The 22,855-nt window shown below is 40.5% G+C and overlaps 2 protein-coding genes and 1 non-coding gene across 6 annotated transcripts; 1 reads left to right on the forward strand and 2 right to left on the reverse strand.

Moving 5' to 3' along the window:
• On the reverse strand, positions 1 to 6,348 carry LOC109969357 (uncharacterized). Its single transcript, XM_020616185.1, has 3 exons — positions 6,260 to 6,348; positions 1,800 to 2,427; positions 1 to 1,417 (listed from the first exon to the last, which is right to left on the reverse strand). Exons 1-3 carry the CDS (start codon positions 6,318 to 6,320, stop codon positions 1,336 to 1,338), a joined length of 771 nt encoding a protein of 256 aa, XP_020471841.1. The 5' UTR covers positions 6,321 to 6,348; the 3' UTR covers positions 1 to 1,335.
• A 1,637-nt stretch (positions 6,349 to 7,985) lies between these two features.
• Positions 7,986 to 8,059, forward strand: trnan-guu (transfer RNA asparagine (anticodon GUU)). The gene has a single exon. It is a non-coding gene; the product is annotated as a tRNA-Asn (tRNA).
• Positions 8,060 to 9,618: 1,559 nt separating this feature from the next.
• Positions 9,619 to 22,855, reverse strand: LOC109969396 (homer protein homolog 3-like). 4 transcript variants are annotated; one of them, XM_020616247.1, is made up of 11 exons: positions 22,374 to 22,855; positions 22,146 to 22,194; positions 19,377 to 19,533; positions 17,673 to 17,804; positions 16,455 to 16,559; positions 15,736 to 15,744; positions 15,297 to 15,409; positions 13,643 to 13,799; positions 11,633 to 11,740; positions 11,432 to 11,512; positions 9,619 to 11,264 (listed from the first exon to the last, which is right to left on the reverse strand). In XM_020616247.1, exons 2-11 carry the CDS (start codon positions 22,166 to 22,168, stop codon positions 11,079 to 11,081), a joined length of 1,071 nt encoding a protein of 356 aa, XP_020471903.1. In that variant the 5' UTR covers positions 22,169 to 22,194; positions 22,374 to 22,855; the 3' UTR covers positions 9,619 to 11,078. The 4 variants fall into 4 exon arrangements, with proteins under 4 accessions (XP_020471903.1, XP_020471901.1, XP_020471904.1 ...); XM_020616245.1 differs by having other exon boundaries at positions 15,297 to 15,430; XM_020616248.1 differs by lacking the exon at positions 15,736 to 15,744.

A 22,855-nucleotide genomic window follows, 5' to 3' on the forward strand; every position in this document is an offset into this window, starting at 1 on the left:
ACAGCAGCAGCTCAGGTGGTGGAGTAAAGCACAAAAAGAATAAAGGTTAGTAACACCATTAATGTTACATTACATTCTATTGTTTTCTTCACAAGTCAAAAGCCCATACGCACCTTTTTTGTCCAGTGAACCTGTGAGAAGTAACAATTGGTTAGTAAAATGGAAAATCTTTATTACTTGGTAATATTAATATATAAATATAATTATATGGCTAAACAGGAAAAGCATGGAATTAGAATTGTACTTATCTTTTTCATCCATACAAGGTGAATGGTCAGGTGGTCCTTTGTTAAATCAGGGCTGATGGGTTGAGTTTCATTTTCTCCGATTCACATAACCTCCACTGAATTCTAAAGTGCTACATGTCAGCATGCTGTGTGTGTCAATGGGCCCTTCTGATACTTGTATGTGTCTCCACCCCCCCAGTGATGAGAAAGATACCTGCCCTGCCAGACGTAAATGACAGTCCCCAAGGTGAAAGAAATGTCGATCCAACTACTGTGCCAAAATGTTGATGACGATAGTAGAAAAAGGTCCCAGTGCTAAACACTACATGGGGTGTTGATAGCCCCACCAGACATAAAGACTACATGCACAGGGTGTTGACAGCCCTGCCGGACATCAATTACAGTCCCCAGGGTGAAAGAAATGTCGATCCAACTACTGTGCCAAAATGTTGATGATGATAGTAGAAAAAGGTCCCAGTGCAAGACGCTACATGGGGTGTTGACAGCCCTGCCAGACGTAAATGACAGTCCCCAAGGTGAAAGAAATGTCGATCCAACTACTGTGCCAAAATGTTGATGATGATAGTAGAAAAAGGTCCCAGTGCAAGACGCTACATGGAGTGTTGATAGCCCCACCAGACATAAAGACTACATGCACAGGATGTCAACAGCCCTGCGAGACGTAAATGACAGTCCCCAAGGTGAAAGAAATGTCGATCCAACTACTGTGCCAAAATGTTGATGATGATAGTAGAAAAAGGTCCCAGTGCAAGACGCTACATGGGGTTTCACAAGCTCTGCCAGACACAAAAGCTACCTGGGGCTTTGCTTGCCCAGCCAGATACAAGGGCTAGTCCTCAGGCTTAAAGAGGCTCAATTCAATGAACATAACCCACATTATGATAAGGTAGCGATAGGCCCCAGTGCAAGACGCTACCCGGAGTGTCACAGGCACTGCTAGATGCAAAGGCTACATGTAGGCCAAGTGAATTGCTGGTCCTGCCAGCCGCAGAGGCCAGTGGTAAAAAGGATCACTGTGGCTATCCTACCAGATACTTTGGTTTGATACCAGTGGTGTGGATCGTCAGCCCTGTGGAGTGCTGTGGAGCTAGTCTGAGCTGCTCTCATCAGACCACCTTGGCCTCTTAGCAGCAGGCTCCTCCTCCTCCTCGCTCTCTTCCCGGTTCCTCCTTGTCAAATCAAATCAAATCAAAATTTATTTATATAGCACATTAAAAACAACATCTGGTTGACAAAAGTACTTTACAAGGACAAGTAAGAACTAAAATAAATATCAATACAGGAATAAAACAAAATAGGAACACAAACACATGAATTATACAGAATCAATAGTTAAAAGAAGGAAGCATCAGACAATACTATGTATTAAAAGCCAAAGTGAATAAATATGTTTTAACCAATGATTTAAAAATTGTCAAGTCTGTAGATGATCTAATATTGGAAGGTAAACTATTCCACAATTTAGGAGCTGCAACAGTAAAAGGACAGTCACCCCAGAGTTTGTATTTGACCCTGGGAACCTCTAAAAGAAACTCTAAAAGAAAAGAATACCTGGAAGACCGGAGGCCAGAAGTTGAGGGAGCTGGAGAATCTTCATCCAGAGAGCTGCCTAAACACTCCTGTGAGCTGAGCGACCCAAATGTCTCAGGTACAGGGATCTCCTCCACACCAGCGGCATCAAGTCCCTGGTCTGGCTGCTCAGGAGCAGAAGGGGCTGCATCAAAGAAGGCAACAGGGTAAATGTAAGGGTAAGCGTAAGGGTAAGCATAAGGAGCATAAGCAGCAGCGTATGGAGGAACATAAGCAGCGGCATAAGGAAAAGCATGAGGAGTATAAGGAGGGGCATAAGGAAAAGCATTAAAAAGCTGATAAGGATTAGCATAGGGAGAAGGATAAAGGGGAACAGGACGAATAACAGGACCCTGCTGAAGTGGATTCAGTTCCTCCTCTCTTCCCTCTTCTCTCCTGCTCCTGGGACGCTCGTCGTCGTGACCCTCACCACCTCCTCCATCTCTATGAGGCTCAGCCACCTGAAACACATCATCATCTAAACCAACAACATCTATTATCTCTTCCTCCTCTTCTTGGCCATCGGGGGGCAGTGGGGAGTTGTTGATGATCCTGTTCTCTTCAGCATCAGGAAGCTTGGTGTCATCATTGGAGGGTGAAAAGAAGCTACCTTTAAATATAACATAAAAAGTTACAAAACAGGCTTAAACAGGCGATGTAAAAGTCTAATATCATTACATTGCATAAATACTGTTATATACATACAATACATTAACCAGTCCCCTCCAGGATTCTACTATGTCACAATCTCAACAATCAATGCAAATTCAAACAACCCCTGAGAATTCTCCACAGTCACATAGTTTGGTCCAATCACCACAAGTTTAGCGCAAATTTGACCAATAATCATAGTTATTATAGTAATAATCAAGTTACATCTGTCATAGCAATCTCCTCTTCAAAACACTGAGTCCTATGTCACCAAACTCACTTCCTTGTTGTAGGTTGTTAGGCTGCACACTGATTTGTTTTGCACTGTGTGCAATATTGTAGTGGAACAAAAATGAAAGATATCACTGACAAATATTTTTCTACTGCAAAACACATGCAGATATTGGCTGCGTGTGTGTCTGTGCGCGCATATGAGGACATTAGTTTAGGAATAAAAAGTCTCAAAATGTCTAAACATGGTGTAAAAGATTTAGTCAAAATATCAGGTTGGATGTGTAATGAAATCAGAGATATGTGTGTGTATGTGTAAGTGTGAGAGAGAACGAGACGCCACTGAGTGAGGCAGAGGATGGTTCAATGAAAATAAGATTACTTAGAACACAATGAGTTTTATTCTTACTGGAACAAGTTGCCTTAGGTTTTGTAATGAATTATACAAAAAAGCTCTACATGCATCACAATTTAAAACAAAAAATGCTGCAAAATCAGGCATTTTAGGCGACAATCGCAGAAAAATCCCCAAAAAATCCTGGAGGGACTGACTGTGAAAACTGTACTACACCACTTGCATCACAAGCACCTTGTAGACAAGCCTTCAACACATGAAGAACCACTACCACTTAATGTAGTACAAATATTGTGCAGTTCTGTTCTGTTACTGCTGTTTTGGACTTACTGTGTTGGCAGGACAAGTCATATTATAATATTATAATAAGAATGGCTATACGTCTTATTAACTAACCCTAATACCTAACTTAGAACAATTTAGCAGAGGCTAACAGCGCATGTAGCCACAGCCAAAGGGGAGACAGGTAGACTAACATTTCTGATATTCAATCATGTATCCATATTGACTTGTTTAACTTGGCTGACAAAGGAATTAACAGAGCTCACTCTTTTTCATTGATGAGACTATTTTTTACAAGCTTAGCATGCTTGTTGATAAGCTTAAGGGTGGGCTATTGCCTAAGTTAGGCTGCTTGGTGAGACTGTTTTTGCTAATTACATCAACACTAGCTGAAAAGGACTTGTTTAATTATGCCTGTATTTGAAAGCAGTGCAAAAGAATGTAAACAGTAGTAGCCTGTCCTGATGTTATGTTATGTCCTGAATGCAGGTCACAGAACACGTGGACGCTCAGTTTGTGCGAGGTACTAGCACTTCACTTGAGTATTTCTAGTTTGTGCTACTTTATATTTCTACTCTAGCAACAGTTACAAGGTACTTTGCTGATTAAGAATCTACATTTAAACTTATGAAATACAGTAAGTTGTAAGTTATAACCAGTGCTTCTAAACCTCAGGTACTTGTCACTCCTTAATGAAAAGAAGTGTCTAGTTGATGTCACTTCTCACAATTCACAAATCTTTGAGTTGTTAACAGTTCTAATAATGATATTCCCTCTAAATGCTATTAAGGGTTTAATGTGCCATGTCCTCATGAAGGAAGAGTCTCCGTTATTTTGTACAACAGCAAATTTCAGCATAGCCCAAAAAATGTAAATGTGTCAGAATATTATGAGTTTTTTGTTCCTGTTCCTTTAATCATCTCAGAACTGAATGATCTCATGACCCCTGTATTTACCATAGTTATAACTAACTCCATCATGACCAGCAACAAAATTACAATGCTCTTTATACATAGTTGCAATGCCATATCAGTAACAGGGGACGTTGTACTGCAGAACGAGTATTTTTACTTTTGACACTATAAATGAATTTTTTTGATGATACTGGCAGTATGCACTTCTGATCAAGAAGAAGTTTGAATGCAGGAATTTTTCTTTTAATGGAGTATTATTACATCATCAAATTAGCACTTTACTTAAAGAAAAGATCTGAATAAGTAATTCACCGCTGGTCAGAGTGTTTCTGTCTCCAGCACTCCCTGGTTTATGATAAGCTGTGTAAATTACAGAAATATCAGCCTGATAATCACATTTACTTCCTGTGGTGAAGGAAGTATCACAGTAAAATATGTTAGTTAAATAAAAGTGCAGTATCCTCATTTAAAATTGCTCCATTACAAGTAAAAGTCTTACTCACCTACTTACTTTAAAGTATTATGGATAAGATGTACTTAAACTGTGAGTGTTTCTGTCTCCAGCACTCCCTGGTTTATGATAAGCTGTGTAAATTACAGAAATATCAGCCTGATAATCACATTTACTTCCTGTGGTGAAGGAAGTATCACAGTAAAATATGTTAGTTAAATAAAAGTGCAGTATCCTCATTTAAAATTGCTCCATTACAAGTAAAAGTCTTACTCACCTACTTACTTTAAAGTATTATGGATAAGATGTACTTAAACTGTGAAAATGTAAAACTACCTAATATGCAGCAGAATGGATCCTGACATATTGTCGCATTTATCATTAGATTTTTCCTGTACTTATGCATTAATTTCTAAATAGCTTTTTAATTTTGTAGCTGATCGGAACTGAACTGATATTAACTAGCTTGTAAACCTTAGGTAGATTAATGTGTAGCAATGCATTTTATATATTTTATACATTTATTACATTTTATAAATTTTATATATTTTGTAAACATGTAACTGCAGCTGTGAGATAAATGTAGTGGAGTGAGAAGTCTAAGGTGGCATAATGATAAATATTCCACTAAAGCACATGTAGTGCTAATAAGGTCTGGAACTGCCATTCATGCGTCATTACGCACGCTGAACCTGTGGGGGCCTCGTGCGCTAGTAACAATAGAGCTTCTCCAAAAATAACCACACAAACACCTGTGCTTTTGTTTGCACTGAACTAGTCGTGCAATACTGGTTTGAGTTGTCGCCTAAATCACGGGGTGTAAATGAGCATTGGTGATGCATGACGCGCGCAGTCACAGCGTGACAGAAAAACTCTCACTCGGAGCTAAAAGATTTCAACAAACATTTCAGTACATTATGATTAGGCTATCAGAGTGATGACTGAAGACAGCGGCCCTGTCTGCAGGTCCAATAACAGCCAGACTCTTGTAGCACTTCATCTTCATTTGGGCTCAGAACAATGATCTGCTGCTGCGTTTTAGACGCGTTCTTACAGCTCACAAATGTTATATACTTTGAAATTATAAGGACCGACAACAGCTTCTGGTAAATTTCGATAAACAAACTGAACTATCCACACAGAACAGGCCCTGGTTTGTTGACACCTGTATGCCTACGTGCCTGCCAGGCCTACATTCTGACCTTAGCTCCAAAAGGTTCCATCATCTCCTTGGTGCACAATCAAATGTATATTTTTTGCATCATTCGAAAAATGGCCCAGGCGCCATCTTTTTATACCAAATTGTGGACGACAAATTTAGTAAATGTGTTGCTCTGAAACCAAACTAAGTGTGTATTCTAATCACTACACCATTATTAACACATTCCACGCCTGTCCTGCCATTTTTTTTATTTTTAATTTATTTTACACTGAGAAAACGTCGAGTGTATATCTGTTCCCATTAAAATTGTGTTTTTCAGAATGTTAAAATCATAAATTGCGTGTGTTTGTAAAAGCTGTGTGTAAAAAATGTCAAATGATATATAAGACATCATACCTATCCACCGCCTGACTCTGGCCAGCAGGTGCTCCTCCCCGGGGCGTCCACGATGGTCCATGTTTCCAGCAGTTTTGCACCGAACTAACTCGTGCGTAGTCCAAGTGGAAATGATCTACGTCACCGTTCGATTCCCTTGACTTTGCCTGACGCACGTGCGTACGATGAGAGGAGCTGGATGAACATGATAGCTATGTTTTCAGTCACTCCAGAGCCCACTGCTACTGGAAACAGAGAAGGACTAAACAATATGAAGGTCAGTTCAAAAGTATTTAAAAAACAATTAATTTTGAACAGTTACCAAATGTAGTGTTGCACAAGAACAGTTTTCATATCCGGATCTGTTAACACCAACTCTATAATGGCCTTAATTGCAAATGAAATTTGTGTACCATTGTGTTTGTAGCCCTGATCTTTTAGTTGAACCTTGTGAAATCTAAAGGCCAGATCTTTCAAATAATCAAATATGCTGAAAGCCTATTCTGGACATGGTGTTCACAAAAAAATAAAAAAATTAAAATTCCCCCACTCATCCCACTTTGGGCAGGTCTTATTCCTTCCTTCAAGCTTAGGTTCTCTACCATTGTTACCATTCCACCACACTTATCCAGTCCGAATGACATTCCGATGTCCTGGCTGTAGATCCTAGTGGTGTGGATCAGTGAGTTGATGTCTCGTTCACTCCTGGCATACAGCTTGATGTCATCCATGTAGAGGAGGTGGCTGATGGTTGCTCCATTCCTTAGTCAGTATCTGTAACTACTCTTGGTGATGATCTGGCTGAGGGGGTTCAGGCCTATGCAGAACAGCAGAAAGAGCATCTCTTTGGTGATGTTGACTTATCAGTTGGCTTGAAGATGGCCTCTAGGGTTGTTTCCCACATTCCCATTGAGTTCCTCAGTGCAGAGATTGGTATGTCTGGTCTTGCAGTCTCCAGTGACTGCTTTATCAACCAGTAGCTGGTGCTGTGTTACTGCCAATTCCTTTCTGGGCCCTGCTCATGTATTGAGCCATGTGCCTGCTCATCTTAGCTGCTATGATGACTGACAGGAGCTTCCATGTTGTGCAGTGCAGAGGTATTGGTATGTACTGTACTTCTTAGCTACCCCTTTCTTCATTACGCCTTTCTGCAATTTCAGTAGCTGGCTAACTTCTCTCTGTGTTGCCTTGATCTTCCAGTAGCTCAGTTCTTATCAGGTTGCCCTGGTTCCTCAGCACCTTGTTCAGCCGGGCGACGTCCGAGTTGGTGTGATTCTTGTGTCATTGCCAATGAGGTAGGTAGGTAGCATTAAGGGCCTTGCCTAAGGACCCACACTAGATATTGACCGCGCCCTGACTGGGGATCGAACCCCGACCTTCCGTACCAAAGTCAAATCCAGTCTGCATTTTAAATCGAGCCAGCGTCTTTTCTGGTCTCTACCGATTGTTACAGAGGCACCAAGATAAGGAAAATTTAAATGTAAAATATTTGTATAGAGCGCTTGTATTTTTTTAATTGTTAAAATGTGTTTGCGTGTAGCGACAAATTATTTTTATTTGTGCTCTGGTAATAGGTCGACTATTCCTTAGCAACAAATGGTGAGTTACAAATCTCTTATTGTTCCACATGTAGAGTTAAATATAACATTTTGTTAATTATGTGCCTATGAATAATGTCTGAACGAAAGGTATTTATGAACTGTTTTAACAAGATCTTAGTCTTAATGTGGATCACTATGCCATGTCTGTCTCTGTGGCGCAATCGGTTAGCGCGTTCGGCTGTTAACCGAAAGGTTGGTGGTTCGAGCCCACCCAGGGACGGTGTGTTTTTTTTTTTAATATTATTATAACTTGCACAGTGCCCAACTATCAAGTTATAAGGTAGAAACAATGTTATATATACAGCCTTTATTATTGTTATATCATGATAATTTGCCCATTTTTTCCTTCCCCAGAATCCACCCTTCACCTTGTCCTGCATCCGAGAGGGGGCATCATTGAGCCATCTCTGAAACAGCTGGCTAAGAAGTACAACTGTGACAAGATTATCTGCCGCAAGTACGTACACAAACCAAGCACACTGCCATATTATTGAGACTAAACATAGACCTCAGCTACCAGCATGCAACACTACTAAAGAACAGGAGGAGGAAGGATTGACAGTTTGATATCAGTCATCAATCAATGAGTTAATAAGGTCTTCACTAGACCAGAACACATTTATAATGTCATCTAATGAAACTATGTCTTAGAGCTGGAATTGTAGCAATATAAAGCCTGAATAAGCGGATTCAGTATTGGCTGCATGAAAAAAGTTGTACATTTTACTGATGGTCATTGGTGAAAATGACAGGGAAATGTTGTAGTATTATTTGGAACAAAACATTTTCTCCTTCATATTAGGTGCTGTGCTTGTTTGCATCCACACACCATCAACTGCCGTAAGAAAAAAAAGTGTGGCCACACCAGTAATTCCTTGTGTGTAACATACTTGGCCAAATAAAGGTGATTATTATTATTATTATTATTATTATTAACATTAGACCAAAGAAGAAGCTGAAGTAGCAGCTGGAATCAATTACCAATACTGTCAATAAAACATTTTGATAAGCAAGGCCCCTGAATGTTTGTCTGGTTCGTTTGATTGCATTAAATTTAGACCAGTGAAAAGGTTCTGGTTAGAGCTTGTTGTTTATCCTATGACAGCTGCATACTTTGTAGTCATGAGTTTGAAACGTTAAACCATATTGATTCTAACCTTATGGAGGCCTCACTGATTCCACTGTCCATTGACAACCTGAACTATTTAATGTTGTAGACCGATTTATCAATACCTTATCACACAAAGTCTGTTAGACATGACAAATGGGTAGGTAACTCAGTTATCTGTATCTGTGTTTTATTGGTAAAAGTGTAAAATGTGCCAAATTACAAATGAAGAAGAGTGTGTACACAGGCAGGCAAATTACAAATCATTCACTCTAGAGTTGGAAGCCATATTTTTTTTAAATAAACTATCTAGCTAATCTATGTACCTGAACTTTCACTTCAGGACTGCCCTGTTCACACCCACAAACTCCCTGCTGACATGGGGATTGAACTGGCAACCGGCCAATCACCATCACATTTCTCTAACCTTACATTGCAAATGCTTTCTATATCACAACGTCTGTAGGACCCTGTCAAGTAACTGGCAAATTTAAGTAGTTTCATATTATGGAATTTAAACCTAGGATCTTCTTGTTGGATCAATGATTCATGTTCTACTCACTGGGCTCCCTAAAGGTGAATCAGTTAAATAACCCTCTGAAACTATTTGGGTTAGTAAATGGTTAACACACAAAAAAGTACATTACAGTGACTGAGGTAATGTATTCTTTGCTTTTATTTGCAAACCGTCATGACAACAGCTCAAAGTTTGAGACAGAGTTGGTGTCATTGTCCACAACATCCTGAAAATAGAACAGTAAGGCTTGAAGGGATTAATACAAACATAGCATAACAGGCCTCGTTAAACAATACAGCCTGTGTGATATAAAGACTGTGAAGAAGACATTCTGGTTTTCACACAGCACAGCTGCACTCTCAAGGCCTAAGTTATAGCACTGTCCACAGCTAAAGTAATGTGCTGAAAAATGACAGAAGGCAGAAAATATCTCTTAAATTTCCTTAAATGGTGCACACCAATCAGAGCGACATGTCTATTAAGATGTGGCTCTATTATAAATAATTCACTAAGTTGGTGGTTCGTGAAGGGATGGTGCACAGGACGATTGTTCAGACCAGGCTAGTCCAAACATTACTAAGACAAAGTGATGACTTTACTTTCTTATGTTACCTAATTACCATAGCATTATTACATTAACTTACTTGGAAAACACTTATTTCCCCTAATTTTAACTGTATAATAAAGCCTACTTATTGCCATGTACTTAAGTGTTACTCTAAATTATTTGGATATGAAGGTTCCTTATGAGCTTAAGTGAAGATGTGATAATAGATGAGCTGCTGAAAGACCTTCTCAGTGACTCTGCTCCTAACATTTGGTCTTTGGTGTCAATATTCAGATCTACTTTTTAAGTTCAAGTTGCGTGTCCATGCCTTACCCTAATATCAAACACTATTAGCATACTATTTCACTGACCTTGAATATATGTCATTGCATATTGCAGTGGCAAACCACTACCTAGAAGCACTCTGCCCTTCATTATAGTTGCTACTTCTGCACAAATCAGTTCAGTAATAATTACGTTGTATGCGAGTTGTTAACTATGCACATTTGTCTCTAAATGGTAATTTTGTCTTTGCTTTTTTATTTGCATTCTCTTTTCGCTGCTGTTCTTTTCCATAGTGTGTGGACTCATTTTGTTGTAAAGATGTTTAATATGACCTGTCTGTTGCAAAATAAAAACAACAACAAAAAAAAAAACAAGGCCCCTAACTGCTCATATTGACACTGCATGTGTTTTTAACTAAAGTTATGAAAAACTACAAGCACCAGGTCCCAACATGAACTGTCTAGCACTGTTAAGCACTTACCTTAAAGATGGTTTATTGCATTGAAAGTTACCCTTGAAAGCAACATTAAGCGTTACATTAAACTGGACAAGCTTTACCATGTATATGCTGCCGCTGCTTTGGCAAACACCTACAGCATCCTGCTGAGCGCAGCAGTACACGGAGTACATGGAGTAACCTTCCTGCAGTTGAAGTGGTTCTTGTGCTTGAAGAGGACAGGGACCAGCTCCATGTTGTTGTGTTTACTCCCCCGCTGCCATGGCCACAACATATATAACCCTGCCTTCTGTTGCATCTCTCTCATGGATTGTGTTTTTGCTTCTTATTTCTCGAGGAGTTTAACCAGGCTCTGGCGGAGGTCGTTAAGGTCAAAGATCTTTATGTCCAGTATTTCAATGGCCCTCTGGATCTCAGTGTCCATGCGATCTCGCTCCTCCAGAGAGTTACTCAGGTTCTGCTCTGTGTTCTGGATGCGCCGCTCCAACTCTGCATTACGCATCTCCATCTCCTACAGAGAGCAGGAGTCATAGGAAGATGTTAAGTGAGGGAAATTTTAAAAACAAACAGTTAAATTATTAATTTAACTACTGATCATTTCATTATTACTCGATAAATGTGGTTGTTCTTATTCATTTATGAAAGCAAAACACACTGCTGTAATAACCACGACCCTACCCGAAATCTGCGTATGGCCTCATCCCTGGCGTGTTCCATCTCGTGATACTCTGCTTTCTTGCTTTGTAAAATATGGATTTCCTGGGGGGGAAAAAAATTAAAGGTACACTTGCGTTTGAGCAGCTAAATCATTCATAGTTGCCTGTGATCAGCACTGCAGCTTTCCTCCTCTGACTCCAGCTGATGGTAAAATGAGACAACCTCATCTTTGGCCTTCAGCAGGGCCTCCAGCTCCTCCAGGGACTGAGTCAGCTCATCCTTCAGCAGGTCACTGGGGCCTTGGGCTCCATGGGCCTCCAGATCTGCCACCTTACAACACATGCACGCAACAACAACACAGAATTAGTTCATGTTCAGAATATGAAACATGCCATCACATAAAAATGTTAAAGTGAATGTTTGGTGTCTCACATCCTCGCATAAATATGTATTCTTAAAAATATTAAGGCCTAGATGGCGCTTTTGGTTATTACCTACCAGGTACTACACAGAGAGTATAAATAATTTCTGAACTGTTGTGACTATATAGTGATTAAAAGTCTCTCTGATCAGCTGAGCAATATCTACTCCATGTTTCCAGCACTTCATTTAAAATGAGGGAAAACAGCATTTACTGTTTTTAGCCTAGATCATCCAATCCATCTGAATTCTTTAAAAACTTCACAAGACTCAAGACATTTTGTCTTGATGTTTTAATAGATGGTCTGCTCTATCAGGTACAGAGGAACAAAATCTTCACCCCAGTGTTATCTGGGCCCTGTGAATAAACCAACCAAACAAAAAGACTCTACACCACATGACCCCCAGGCATCTGAGACAGAGACAGGCTGGGTTATTTTAAACCGTGTATGGTTGAGACTAGGAAGAGGCCAACTCCCTCTGGTAATTTTTCATGTTTTTTTCTAACTGGGGCAGTGAAAGTAGGATATTGCTGTCCTACAAACCCCTCTCTATCTCACACCACCCCAGAGATGTGAACCATTTTCAGCCACCTGGCCCCCCTCCTCTGACAGAAGGAACAAGAACTTGGTCTAAAGGAGTCGGGGTTCTCACTTGTATAAAGTAATTAGGATAAAAATGGTAAAAAATGTTTCTTGTTGAAATACAAGACAAGTGTGTGAGAATTAAAAAGCAGTGATTGATACTGAAAATTCAGGCTATAATGGCAAGAAATCAAAGTATTAATGTGTTGAATCAGAGGAATCAGGTCCCAGCAAGTGTGAAAATACATTTTATGTATGAGTGGGGACAGTGAGGCCAAAGGCATCTGCATCCACTGGAAGCTGAAAGGTAAGTCAAGTGTAAAACCTTCCTGAGGTTCAGTGCGTTTTGACAAAACTCCCCTGTGACATTGTCACATGCACAGTGAACCGGTTTGACCAGCGGAGCCAACACCTTGATTTTAAAGCTTCGGAGGCAAACCGCCTTCAGCACAAGTCATGTCAAAGATCGATGAAGTGTGTTACCGGACTGACTAACTCGTCCTGTTCCATTGAGGTGTCAGAAAACAACAGGCCAATCAAAGCCAGCGTGACCTCCCTAGGCAGAGAAAGGCATGCGACTCAGCTGTTACTGAAAACAACAGATTGACAGACTGAGTCCTGTCAACCTCACCTTGTTCTTTTTTGGAAAGAAAAATATTTTTGACATAATGTATTAAATTTTTTATAATAAAAACATTTGGAAAATAATTAAACATATCATTTATGCAGCTCATATAAAACGATCCGCTGCACTGACTGACTGTATATAAAAGCTGGACTAACCCACAGTGATATCAAGGTTTTGAAGCTCAAGTTTGGCCATTGCCATACTAGTGGCACTTCACTCCACCTAATCCAAAACCTTGAGTGGAGCTCACTGGACAGCTAGCAGCTCCACCTGTAGCGGGACCCTTCTGTCTGTCACTCAAAGTGGCTCTGCCCTTAATTATGCATAATCTTTAATCTCAATATTATTTAAACAGGCAAATTTTATAAAAACTCACCCTCTGTCCAGTTGTCATGGGACAGGAAATTAGCTATAGAGACAAAAACCCACTTTTTATACCAGTCAGTGATCTGTGTGTGATCACCGTGGGGCGATCGTTTTCTTTTGCATTAATATTTGAATAATGGCCGATATAGTGTTCAAGGGTAATGACACTGAAGCAGGGTATGTTCAAAGTGCCTTCTGTGGCTGATTGTCACTGTAAAAACAATAGAGGCTCACCTGTTCTCGTAGCCTCTCAGTCTCCTCCTGATAGGCTGCCAGCTGTTTCTTCCACTGCTCTACATTAGCGTTAGCCTCGTGTAAAGCTGCCACCAACTTAGAGTTGCTGTCCTGCAGACCGAAGAGCTCAGCTTCCAGATTCATGTCACAAATAGACCTGAAAAACACATTTACAAAACTATAAAGCAGGGATTATATAATACATGAAACATATAATATGATAATGTATCATAACTGGCAGTATAGTAATAGTCAGAGTATGGAACGTGATGAAACACTGTTGATAAACACCAACCAACTACAAAAGTGTTAAAAATGTTGTACCAAGGACAGCAGCAGCACACCTACATCACAGACAGTTCCTATTTAAAGGAAATGAAACTAGTGACATGTCCCTAACAAAGGTGCATCATCAAACTTAAGGCATCTAGGATCATGAAGGAAGAGAGAACAAGTAAGTCATAGCAGATGTAGTCACCCTGGTTCCACAGAAAAATGTTGAGTACCATTATCTGTGTGGCTAATAGCTAAATCTTGCTTTTGACTGTGTGTATTTTGTCCCACTATACAGTATGAGACATTTATTCATATATAGTAAAGTACACTCAAAAACAGGCTTCTTTCCACTGTATGAGTGCATCTAATAAGCCACTTGATTCCACAAAATACATAATGGACATACGAGAACAATATCGGCTGTGTAGGCTACAATCTGTTGAAAATGTTAGTAAGACTGAAATTATCTTTGAGCCTCCCTTCTGTACTTGTACATCTAGAAAGCCTGAGGTTGTCCCATGGCAACAGGTCACCAAGGTAACCATTCAGAAGCCGCTTCCTGTCGTAATAATCGGACTGCAGGATATAAAATCATTATACAGTAGGTGGCTCAAAGACTGAATAAAGGGGTGTTTACAAGTCTCATTTGATGCTATGTACGAATCAACACCTAAACAATGGCCTCCTCGTTTCCTTTAAAACATACCGAATCCAGCGACATCCAACAAGTGAAGTCAAAACAATGATAACGCTCAGTGAACACTGGTGGGAAGGTGGAAGTTAAAGGTAATGGTCAAACTGCTCGAGGGCTACCAGTAGCATGGAACCACTATCTGAGGGGGGAAGAGACTTCGATGACATCACAAGGATTAATTTGTCTGTTAAACTGACTACTGGTACAAAACTGCACAATTACTACAATTATTTGTAGCTGAGGAAACCCATTCACTGATGAAGGCTATGAGATCTGGCTGAAAGCTACTGCTGTACTATGCAATAATAAACCCTCAAGATCAGTTCAATACATGTTTTTGAGGAGGAGTTAAAGTTTGAACTGTGAAAGTTTTTCCTCTTGTTTAAAATCAGACATCAAGTCTGAAATGTGTGTACAGCAAAGCAGAAAGAAACTGGGAGTTTACCAGGCAAGACTTTCAAAGAACAGTCCCCAGAATCAAAGTGAATTCTCAATGCCTACACAAAGTGAACACTTCACAAGGGGTGAACAGCAGCATTTAACCATTGTTACAAAAGGTGAGACTGGACTCAGAAAAGAAAGTGTTTGTGGTCACTTTGATTTTCATTCTATTGGTGTGTGAGTCACTGTGGGTGTGTGCAGGTGTGTGTGTGTGTGTGTGTGTGTGTGTGTGTGTGTGGTTACCCTTCAGAGAGCATCTTTTTAATGCGCTCCTTCTCAGAAGACAGGGTGATGTCCGCGCTCTGGCTGCGGTACAGCTTGTCCTCCGGTCCATTCACACACATCACTGGTGGAGACTGAAGTTCATCCGAGAGGTCCTGAGAAACTCATCAGTAAATGGACTCCCCCACCAACGTGCACAGCATTACAACAAAACACAACCTCAGACGGGAAAGAGACTGCTCGGGAAGAATTACTTCCAGGCCAGAAAATCCCATTCACATCAAAAAGTCTAGCAGTCCTGAGCATGCACACACACACACACACACACACACACAATCTTAAAATGGATAATAAATAGCTTTCTCTTTTCTGTCTCAAGGTGATGTCAGCTGTATTATCAAGATATTTTGCATCTCTCTGTGGTTTCAGGATTCAGAAGATACAACAGCAAAAGACTCACCTGTGAGTACTACAGGGGAAATGCATCAGGCAGAAAAACAGGCAAAGAAAGATGTCAACACAAAGAATACTATCCATTATGGCCTTCTCAAAATATCACAGTCCTACATAGCTGTCCGATCAGTTACGCAGCACAGCGCAAAAATCAAGTACAATTAACTGAAGCAATTTTCTACAGCTTTGACTTCTCCATCGTGTTCGTTCAGTCGATACAAAGTGAGAGACACCAGTTGGAAGCTGTTCAGGTGTAGAATTAAAAGGAACTGGGCATGTTTCTCGTGACTAGGCAGATATAACGGATATGTATTTATTCTCTATTGATCAGAACTGGCCTGAGCTGACTGCATTTTCATCACTAGTGTTTGAGCAGTGGTTAAAAAAAAAAAAAATGCAGATGAGGTACATGGGATAATTTTACCTCGTCCTAGTTTTCCTCACTCTCATACTTCCCTCTGAGACAAGTGACCCAGCTCATCTTGATTCTGCCTTTCTTTCTTTTCTCAGTCCTTCCTCAGATTCAGTCTAACAGCTGAAATGCAGCACCGATGCTTTCGTCTAACTGTGGTCTGTGCTCACACTGCCTCAGTCAATTTTAATCTCAAAATGTGTTACTGTATAATTATGCATATCATGACTAAGTTTTCACATTTACGCTTTCTGCCTGATACCTGCAGAACCATGCTCTACTTTCTCATCTTTGTCTTTTTTATTGGAGCTCACCTGAGGAGCAGCGATGGTAAGAGCTGTGTTGACCAGTTCTTTATCCTGCGACTTTCCTCGTGCCAAACGAGCGGCATCTTTCACCTCCTTGAACTTCTCCGAGAACTTTTCAAAAGAGAACCAGTGATGTGTTGTTTCCGGTAATAGAACACTGATAACACAGCACTAGTGCTTTAACCACTACTAGTTAGTTAAGCTTTACTTATACAGTAAATCCTGTTGTGATTAGAATCGATTTTGGAATCAAGACCTGAGAATAAATTACATTAATACAAGATCACAACAAGACATTTCATTCACCAAAATAAGCATCACACACACAACTACATTAATTAAAACATTCACAAATATTATTAGCAATATAAGTTAACAAAGATTTAAAGCCAGTCAGAAGGATGAGTGTCTCTTCAAACTGTGCTCGTGTTCATTCCAGTGGTATGTGTACAGTACCAGAAAACCAGTCTGCCCCAGTATGAGGAATTTTAAAGCAAATCTATCATTTGATCTGGTGTCAAGATTATATACAGTATTTATAATGCGCTCAGTTAGATCTCCATTTGGACAATGGATCAGCCTAATCACTCATTCTGTCTGTTTGGCGTTTGGAAGGACCCTTAGTAAACTGAGTGGTCTTCAGGTCATCAAAGGCAGCCTGTAACCTAAAGAAAGGCTGGTTTGTATGATTAGCAGTGAAAATGTGCATCACAGGGTTGAGCTGGAAAATAGCTATTTATGTAGAGACTACGCCATAAATAGCGGTGGGCTTAATATTGACTCCTGAGGGACCCCTTTATCAGCCGACTAGGGACTTGATTTGAAGAACATCACACAGAAACTAGATGGATGTTCAAAATGTTGTGATCAGTGGTACCAAAAGTCTTGGGCAAATCTACAAAGAGCACAGTGCAGTGCGTTGCTTTTACTCAAACTGGTTAACAGGGTCATCCACAACAGCAGCACCATGACATGACACAATGAAATAACTATTAAAGGCTTCAACCATGTGCAGTTCGATTTTCACCATTACTGACTGGTGTGAGCAATGTGGAGGACTTGGTCTTAAACATTTTACTAATTTCCAGAAAGTGATTCCATTACCATTCTACTTTATGAAGGCAAATGGATTATAATCAAACTTGAATTTTCTTATAAAGGTGATGACATTCTATCAGTCAGTGTTTGTGCTCTTCAAGTTCAGTTGACCTTAGTCTAATTTACCTGATGCAGCTGTTGCTCTGTAGCAAAGCCCAGACCATAGACAGTGTTGGCCCTGCTGTCAGCCCACTGACCGAACTTCTGGGACGTCTTAGTAAACGTCATGCTGGGGGTAACAGTGCAGTTGATAATCGCCTGCAGACGCAAAGATAACAAAAGCAATCATCCCTTTAAGTGGGTTTTAAACACAAATAAAACAAACCCCTGGGAGAAATAGTTCAGATGCAGACCAAGGAATACAGACAAAACAAACTTAAAGGGAATAACCAGTATTAGTAGTAGCACTTTTCATTACGAGAGAAAATTATTATGGGGAAAGGAGGCCAAAAAGGAGGTTAGACAGAAAATGACAACTTTTTCTCACCCCAGATACAAAGAGCAGCTGGGATTTGTTAAAATAACTGTTTTATGTTTGTCAGAACTATGTTACTGTCCAAAGAAAATACTGCTAATGATGAAGAGGATACAGTTCCTAGCCTCACTATTTTAACTAAATATATCACTACACTACAGCAGGGCTGGTTTCAAACACACTATAGCATCTTCTGTTCACGCAGCAATCAAGTGCAATGGCAAACAAATAGATAAACTATGATGACAAAAGCATCAAATGTGGAATAGATTATGTACTTTTTTTAGATCCTCCCTCACAGGCATCAGTTCAAATTCATATATGAAGGTTTGTCTCATATGTTTTTAATCATTACATTATTATACCTGATGCAGAGATGCGTCTTATTAGTTTACCTAAAACGTCACTTCTTTTTGTAAACAAAAATTTTAAAGGGATCATTTTTTTCATAAACCAAAGCTCTAACACATCACAAGCTCCTCTTGTTCAAGTTAAATTCAGAACTGAGGCTAATTTAAATCATATTTCTGTGAAAGAGAGGGAGAGCTGTAAAGAAACACAGCTCATCATTCAGGTTTGTCACCTCATGAAAAGCACATCTTTTCCCCTGAGCACATGAGAATAAAAACTAGAACAGATCTATTTTTAAACCATTTCCATCTTTACACTAATGAGATCTATTTAAAATCGCAGAATTGCAGGACAGTGTCTTCTTATTGGGGAGATTTTTCCCCCCTTCTTTCCCCTCCCACAAATTATTATATAAACTCTACAGTTTGCTTTTCTGCAATGACGTCGCTGAATGGTTGTAGCAGCAGTGAAGATTACTCTGAAGCCAGATGCCAGTCCTGGTAGGATTGGGCTGCTGAACGACCAACTGCCGCCTGGTGCTGCCTTCTGGTAGGCAGAAATGTGGGTCAGACCAGAGGTGCTAAGATGAGATCAGATAGACCCCCTTCCCCCTCCACTGTGCATGACGTGGCCTCTTCTGCACAGTCTAAATCCACAGGCCTGCAAGAAAGACGCTCTGGCTGCAGATTCTTTGACACCAACTATGGTTTTGTTCATCACATATCAGCCTTGCAGATTTTCTGTTGGGACTATGGTCGATGAAGAGGAAAATCAATGTGAAGCTTTGTTTGGCCTGTGGTTTTGTCTTCAAGGACCTCGGCAAAGTAGAACTTCAGGATATTATACAGTATAAAAAAATCCCTTAGAAATAGTTGTTTTAATTATTAAAAATACATGGTTCACATTTGAGTTTTGGATATCAAATCTACAGAAACTCTATGTTGTTTTAGTTTCTTGGTTGAATTTACAACTGTCAGCTTCATCACCATTCGATTCGCTCTCACCTTGGTGCCACCCACACTGATGATGCGGTAGACACTGCGGTTGGCATCATAGAAGAAAGACACATTGACGGCATGCTTGCTGGCAGGGATCCAGTTCCTCTTGGTGGCAGGGTCGATCTGGAAAACATGAGCCCGGGTGCTGAAGATCGGCTGATCCCTGGAGGAGCAGACACAGGGATTATGAGGGGCCATGGCAACAAATGTCTGATATACTGTATAAGGAGTCCCTCTGCAGACTTCAGGTCTATTAACAGTGATTTGAGTGAAGAGTAGGAAGCTTTTATTTTTTAATCTTTAAAAAACAGATAAAATGTGTTTCTGGTCATGATTTGAGTATTTGAATCATTAAAATGTCTTCATTACCCTCTTTTGCCTAACAGGGGAATCTCCTTTTTTTTTTTTTAATAAAGGACAACCTCGTGGGTCTCTGCCATCTGGGGACAGATGTTGGAATCATCCTTTGGCTTGCTCCTACTTTTTCCTGCATCATTCACCAGCCATACAGAGCTGTGACCTAGCTGGAAAATAATGCTGACAAAAACACTGAACCTTCTCCTGAGAGGTTCCCACTCCACCCTCTGCAGAGATGTATCCTGGATACGAGGTAAATATATCAAAGCAACAAGGTAATTAATGTTGGGGGGTGGTTTAGCCGTTATCATGTGGTATCAATGGCAAGACTGTTAAAGGTCTTTCTCTCTTCATAACTCCCTACTTTGTCTTTAGCTGCCCGGTCAATACATGCACCACATGATGTATTCCTTCACTTTGATATAAAATAAAGCAGAGCACATTATGTATGACAAAACTGTGACAAACAGTTGTGTCAGTCTAAACATGCAGCCAAATTTCACTCTGAAATTCACAGAAGTGAAAAATGTTTTCCTAATCAAAGTCTACAGCCACACTAGCACCATGCTAACATGCTCACAACGACACTGCCAACATAATGTTTAGAGAAACATGGCTAAAAACAGTACAAGTTATGACTGATCTAATCATTGGCATTGATTTCCTCACTCTCATCTTCGCTGCCTGCCTCCATGTTGTCCAAAAGAGTAGACAAATTAATGTATGGTAAAAACCAGGACACTTCTTCTTTTATGCAGTATTGTAAATTGCAATATCTGTTCCCAGTAGAACAGTTTTATTTTGGTCAGTCATTGTACATTTATATCTGACCCCATTAGTGACTCACAAAGTCTCTAGTGTGTGTGTGTGTGTGTGTGTGTGTGTGTGTGTTGCTCACTGTGGGAGATCATGCTACAAGGAAACACTATATGGACTTATACATACACAGTGTTTCAGTGAGTGCAAAAGTGTTGATCTGAACTTCAGTCTGATAGTAACCAGCAGCGTAACAAGTATTCTCATCCCACAGTAATCCCCACTGTTGTCAGTGGATCTGCTGCTTCACTTCCACAACAACTGATACACGATCTGAGGTCTGACTGGGAGAAGATGCTGGGATGATACTGGGAATGAGATCTGTGCTTTAGCTAATGTGACTTCAGACAATGCCAAGAAGATGCCATACACGTTTGTCACAGTAGAACATGTATTATAGCACGTTTTGCTTGAAGAATTACTTAAATGATTAACTGATTATCAAAGTAGCTGCCAATTAATTTTTGTCTTTGAGAAAGTAAGATGCAGATTAAGGCGTCAGATGAAACGGGGTAAAGGTCCCTTACTCAATTATAAAGTTGTCCCATTACTGCCAGGCTTTGACCTTACCTGAGGTTTGGCGTCTGTGCGCTCCATCTGAGCAACATGCACAGCTCACCAACACAAGATCGAAAAGGAATGAAACCTTTAACCCCCTGAGGTGGACACACTTTCTGTTGAGACACACTGAGGTGGTGCGCATCTGTGTGTGTGTGTGTGCGCGCGTCTTCTTTTAACTGGACAGCAGTCAATCACTTGTCAAGAAGCTTGGTCTTCATCCTCAGCAGATGGAGTTGGCCTCTATGGCTTAATGGGGCTCTCTAAGCATAACAAAGCCTGACAGTGACTGCATGGGGGCGGCGCTGACTCCACTAATTCCTACCACGGTTTATAATATCCACAATCTGTTTGTGCTGTGATCTATCTAAATTTTACACACAGGTCTTTAACATTAGAAAGAAAAGGAAAGTGGCTGCTTGCAACTATATAATCTTTAAATAATCCATCTAAAACCAGCAGTGCAACATGTAGCATTTTACAGAAATAAGACACTGCAACAAAATAACAGGTGATTTCAGTGCACCCTCGGTTGTTACACACATACTTAACAAATCAGAGATAAGACTTTATATTAATTAGAAAGAAATGAGCAGCTTCTCAGGCTCATGCCCGCCCTGCTCTGCTCTATGATCACTCCTTCCCCCTTTTTTAAGTTACAGCATTAAGAATTATGGATCAAATCATCTGAAAACTCTGGGGCCACAAACATTACAGAAGACAAGAGTCTTAATTTAACAGATACATCAAGTGTGAAATGATCCTTCTGAGAAACCAGAACACTGCTCCAGATGTGCTGAAGAACAAATGACATCAGAGGACTGATGCTGCATGTCTCCAAATTCTTAATTCTGCATTGCAGCATTACTACAATTTCTCTTACTGTATACATTTTCATTTATTTTTTTCCTAGAACACAGTTTCTTGTTATGAAAGGAAGATCAGGTTTATGTGAAGCTGCATCCCAGTGTCATTAATCAAAATGTCATATGGGGAAGAAAGACAAATTCAAGCTGGTAAATGCTCAAACTCAAATGTTCTTACCTTTCTCTGTGGTGAGGAAACATCTTACAAGCCGAGCCAGACTTCTTTTCTGTAAAGGGAGAGAGAGTAGAAGCTGTGCAGCCACAATCCCAACAGGTATTTAGTCTTGGTCCAAATTAGAACAGAGAAAACGATGGCTGATGAATGTGAAAGGAGTTTGTCTCGCTGGCTTAACAAACTTTTTGCCTTTCTTTTTTTTAAATGAGAACACAACCAAGCCAGTCTTACCCCATTTCGGTGTAAACCCCGTTGACTCAGTGTTATCTGACACTGCTGCCCCGGTCAGTCTCCTCTTTCCGTCACTCGGAGCTACAGGAAGCTTTATTCCTGCTTTGTTCTCCAGGGGGGAGCTTTCACTACAGGCTGCAGCGGGCACAGTGTCAGCTCCGTCCCGTCCAGGCTACGGGCTCCGCCGATCACCTCTGCGGAGCGCGGACACTCACAACCCGGAGGAAGCCAAGCGGCTGAGCTGGAAGCCTGAACACCCACCTGTGTCCATTTTCGATCGGGGAAGATCCAGCTGGTCTTTACTTGTTCAGACGTCGTCCTGGTGGTCGCTGCTCTCTCCTGTTCTCAGCACGTCCACAGGGGGACACGGCGGGCGGTACAGTACCACCTGCTGGCTTCGAGCAGCCTACAGCTGCATGAGGCGGTGTGAATGGGAAAGTGTGTCAGCCTGTCTGCAGCCACCAGCTGGGCTCACTGATGAC

Source organism: Monopterus albus, unplaced genomic scaffold, assembly GCF_001952655.1.
Source record: "Monopterus albus unplaced genomic scaffold, M_albus_1.0 scaffold172.1, whole genome shotgun sequence".
NCBI lineage: Eukaryota > Metazoa > Chordata > Actinopteri > Synbranchiformes > Synbranchidae > Monopterus > Monopterus albus.

Coding starts and splice junctions, on each gene's coding strand:
- LOC109969357 (XM_020616185.1), bottom strand. CDS start 6,320: ATGGACCATCGTGGACGCCCCGGGGAGGAGCACCTGCTGGCCAGAGTC. Junction 2,428..6,259: donor CAGAGTCAGGCGGTGGATAG/GTATGATGTCTT, acceptor TTATATTTAAAG/GTAGCTTCTTTTCACCCTCC. Junction 1,418..1,799: donor TCTGGCCTCCGGTCTTCCAG/GTATTCTTTTCT, acceptor TGATTTGACAAG/GAGGAACCGGGAAGAGAGCG.
- LOC109969396 (XM_020616245.1), bottom strand. CDS start 22,168: ATGTTTCCTCACCACAGAGAAAG. Junction 19,534..22,145: donor TTTCCTCACCACAGAGAAAG/GTAAGAACATTT, acceptor CTGCTCCTCCAG/GGATCAGCCGATCTTCAGCA. Junction 11,741..13,642: donor CTGAGAGGCTACGAGAACAG/GTGAGCCTCTAT, acceptor ATGTGTTGTAAG/GTGGCAGATCTGGAGGCCCA.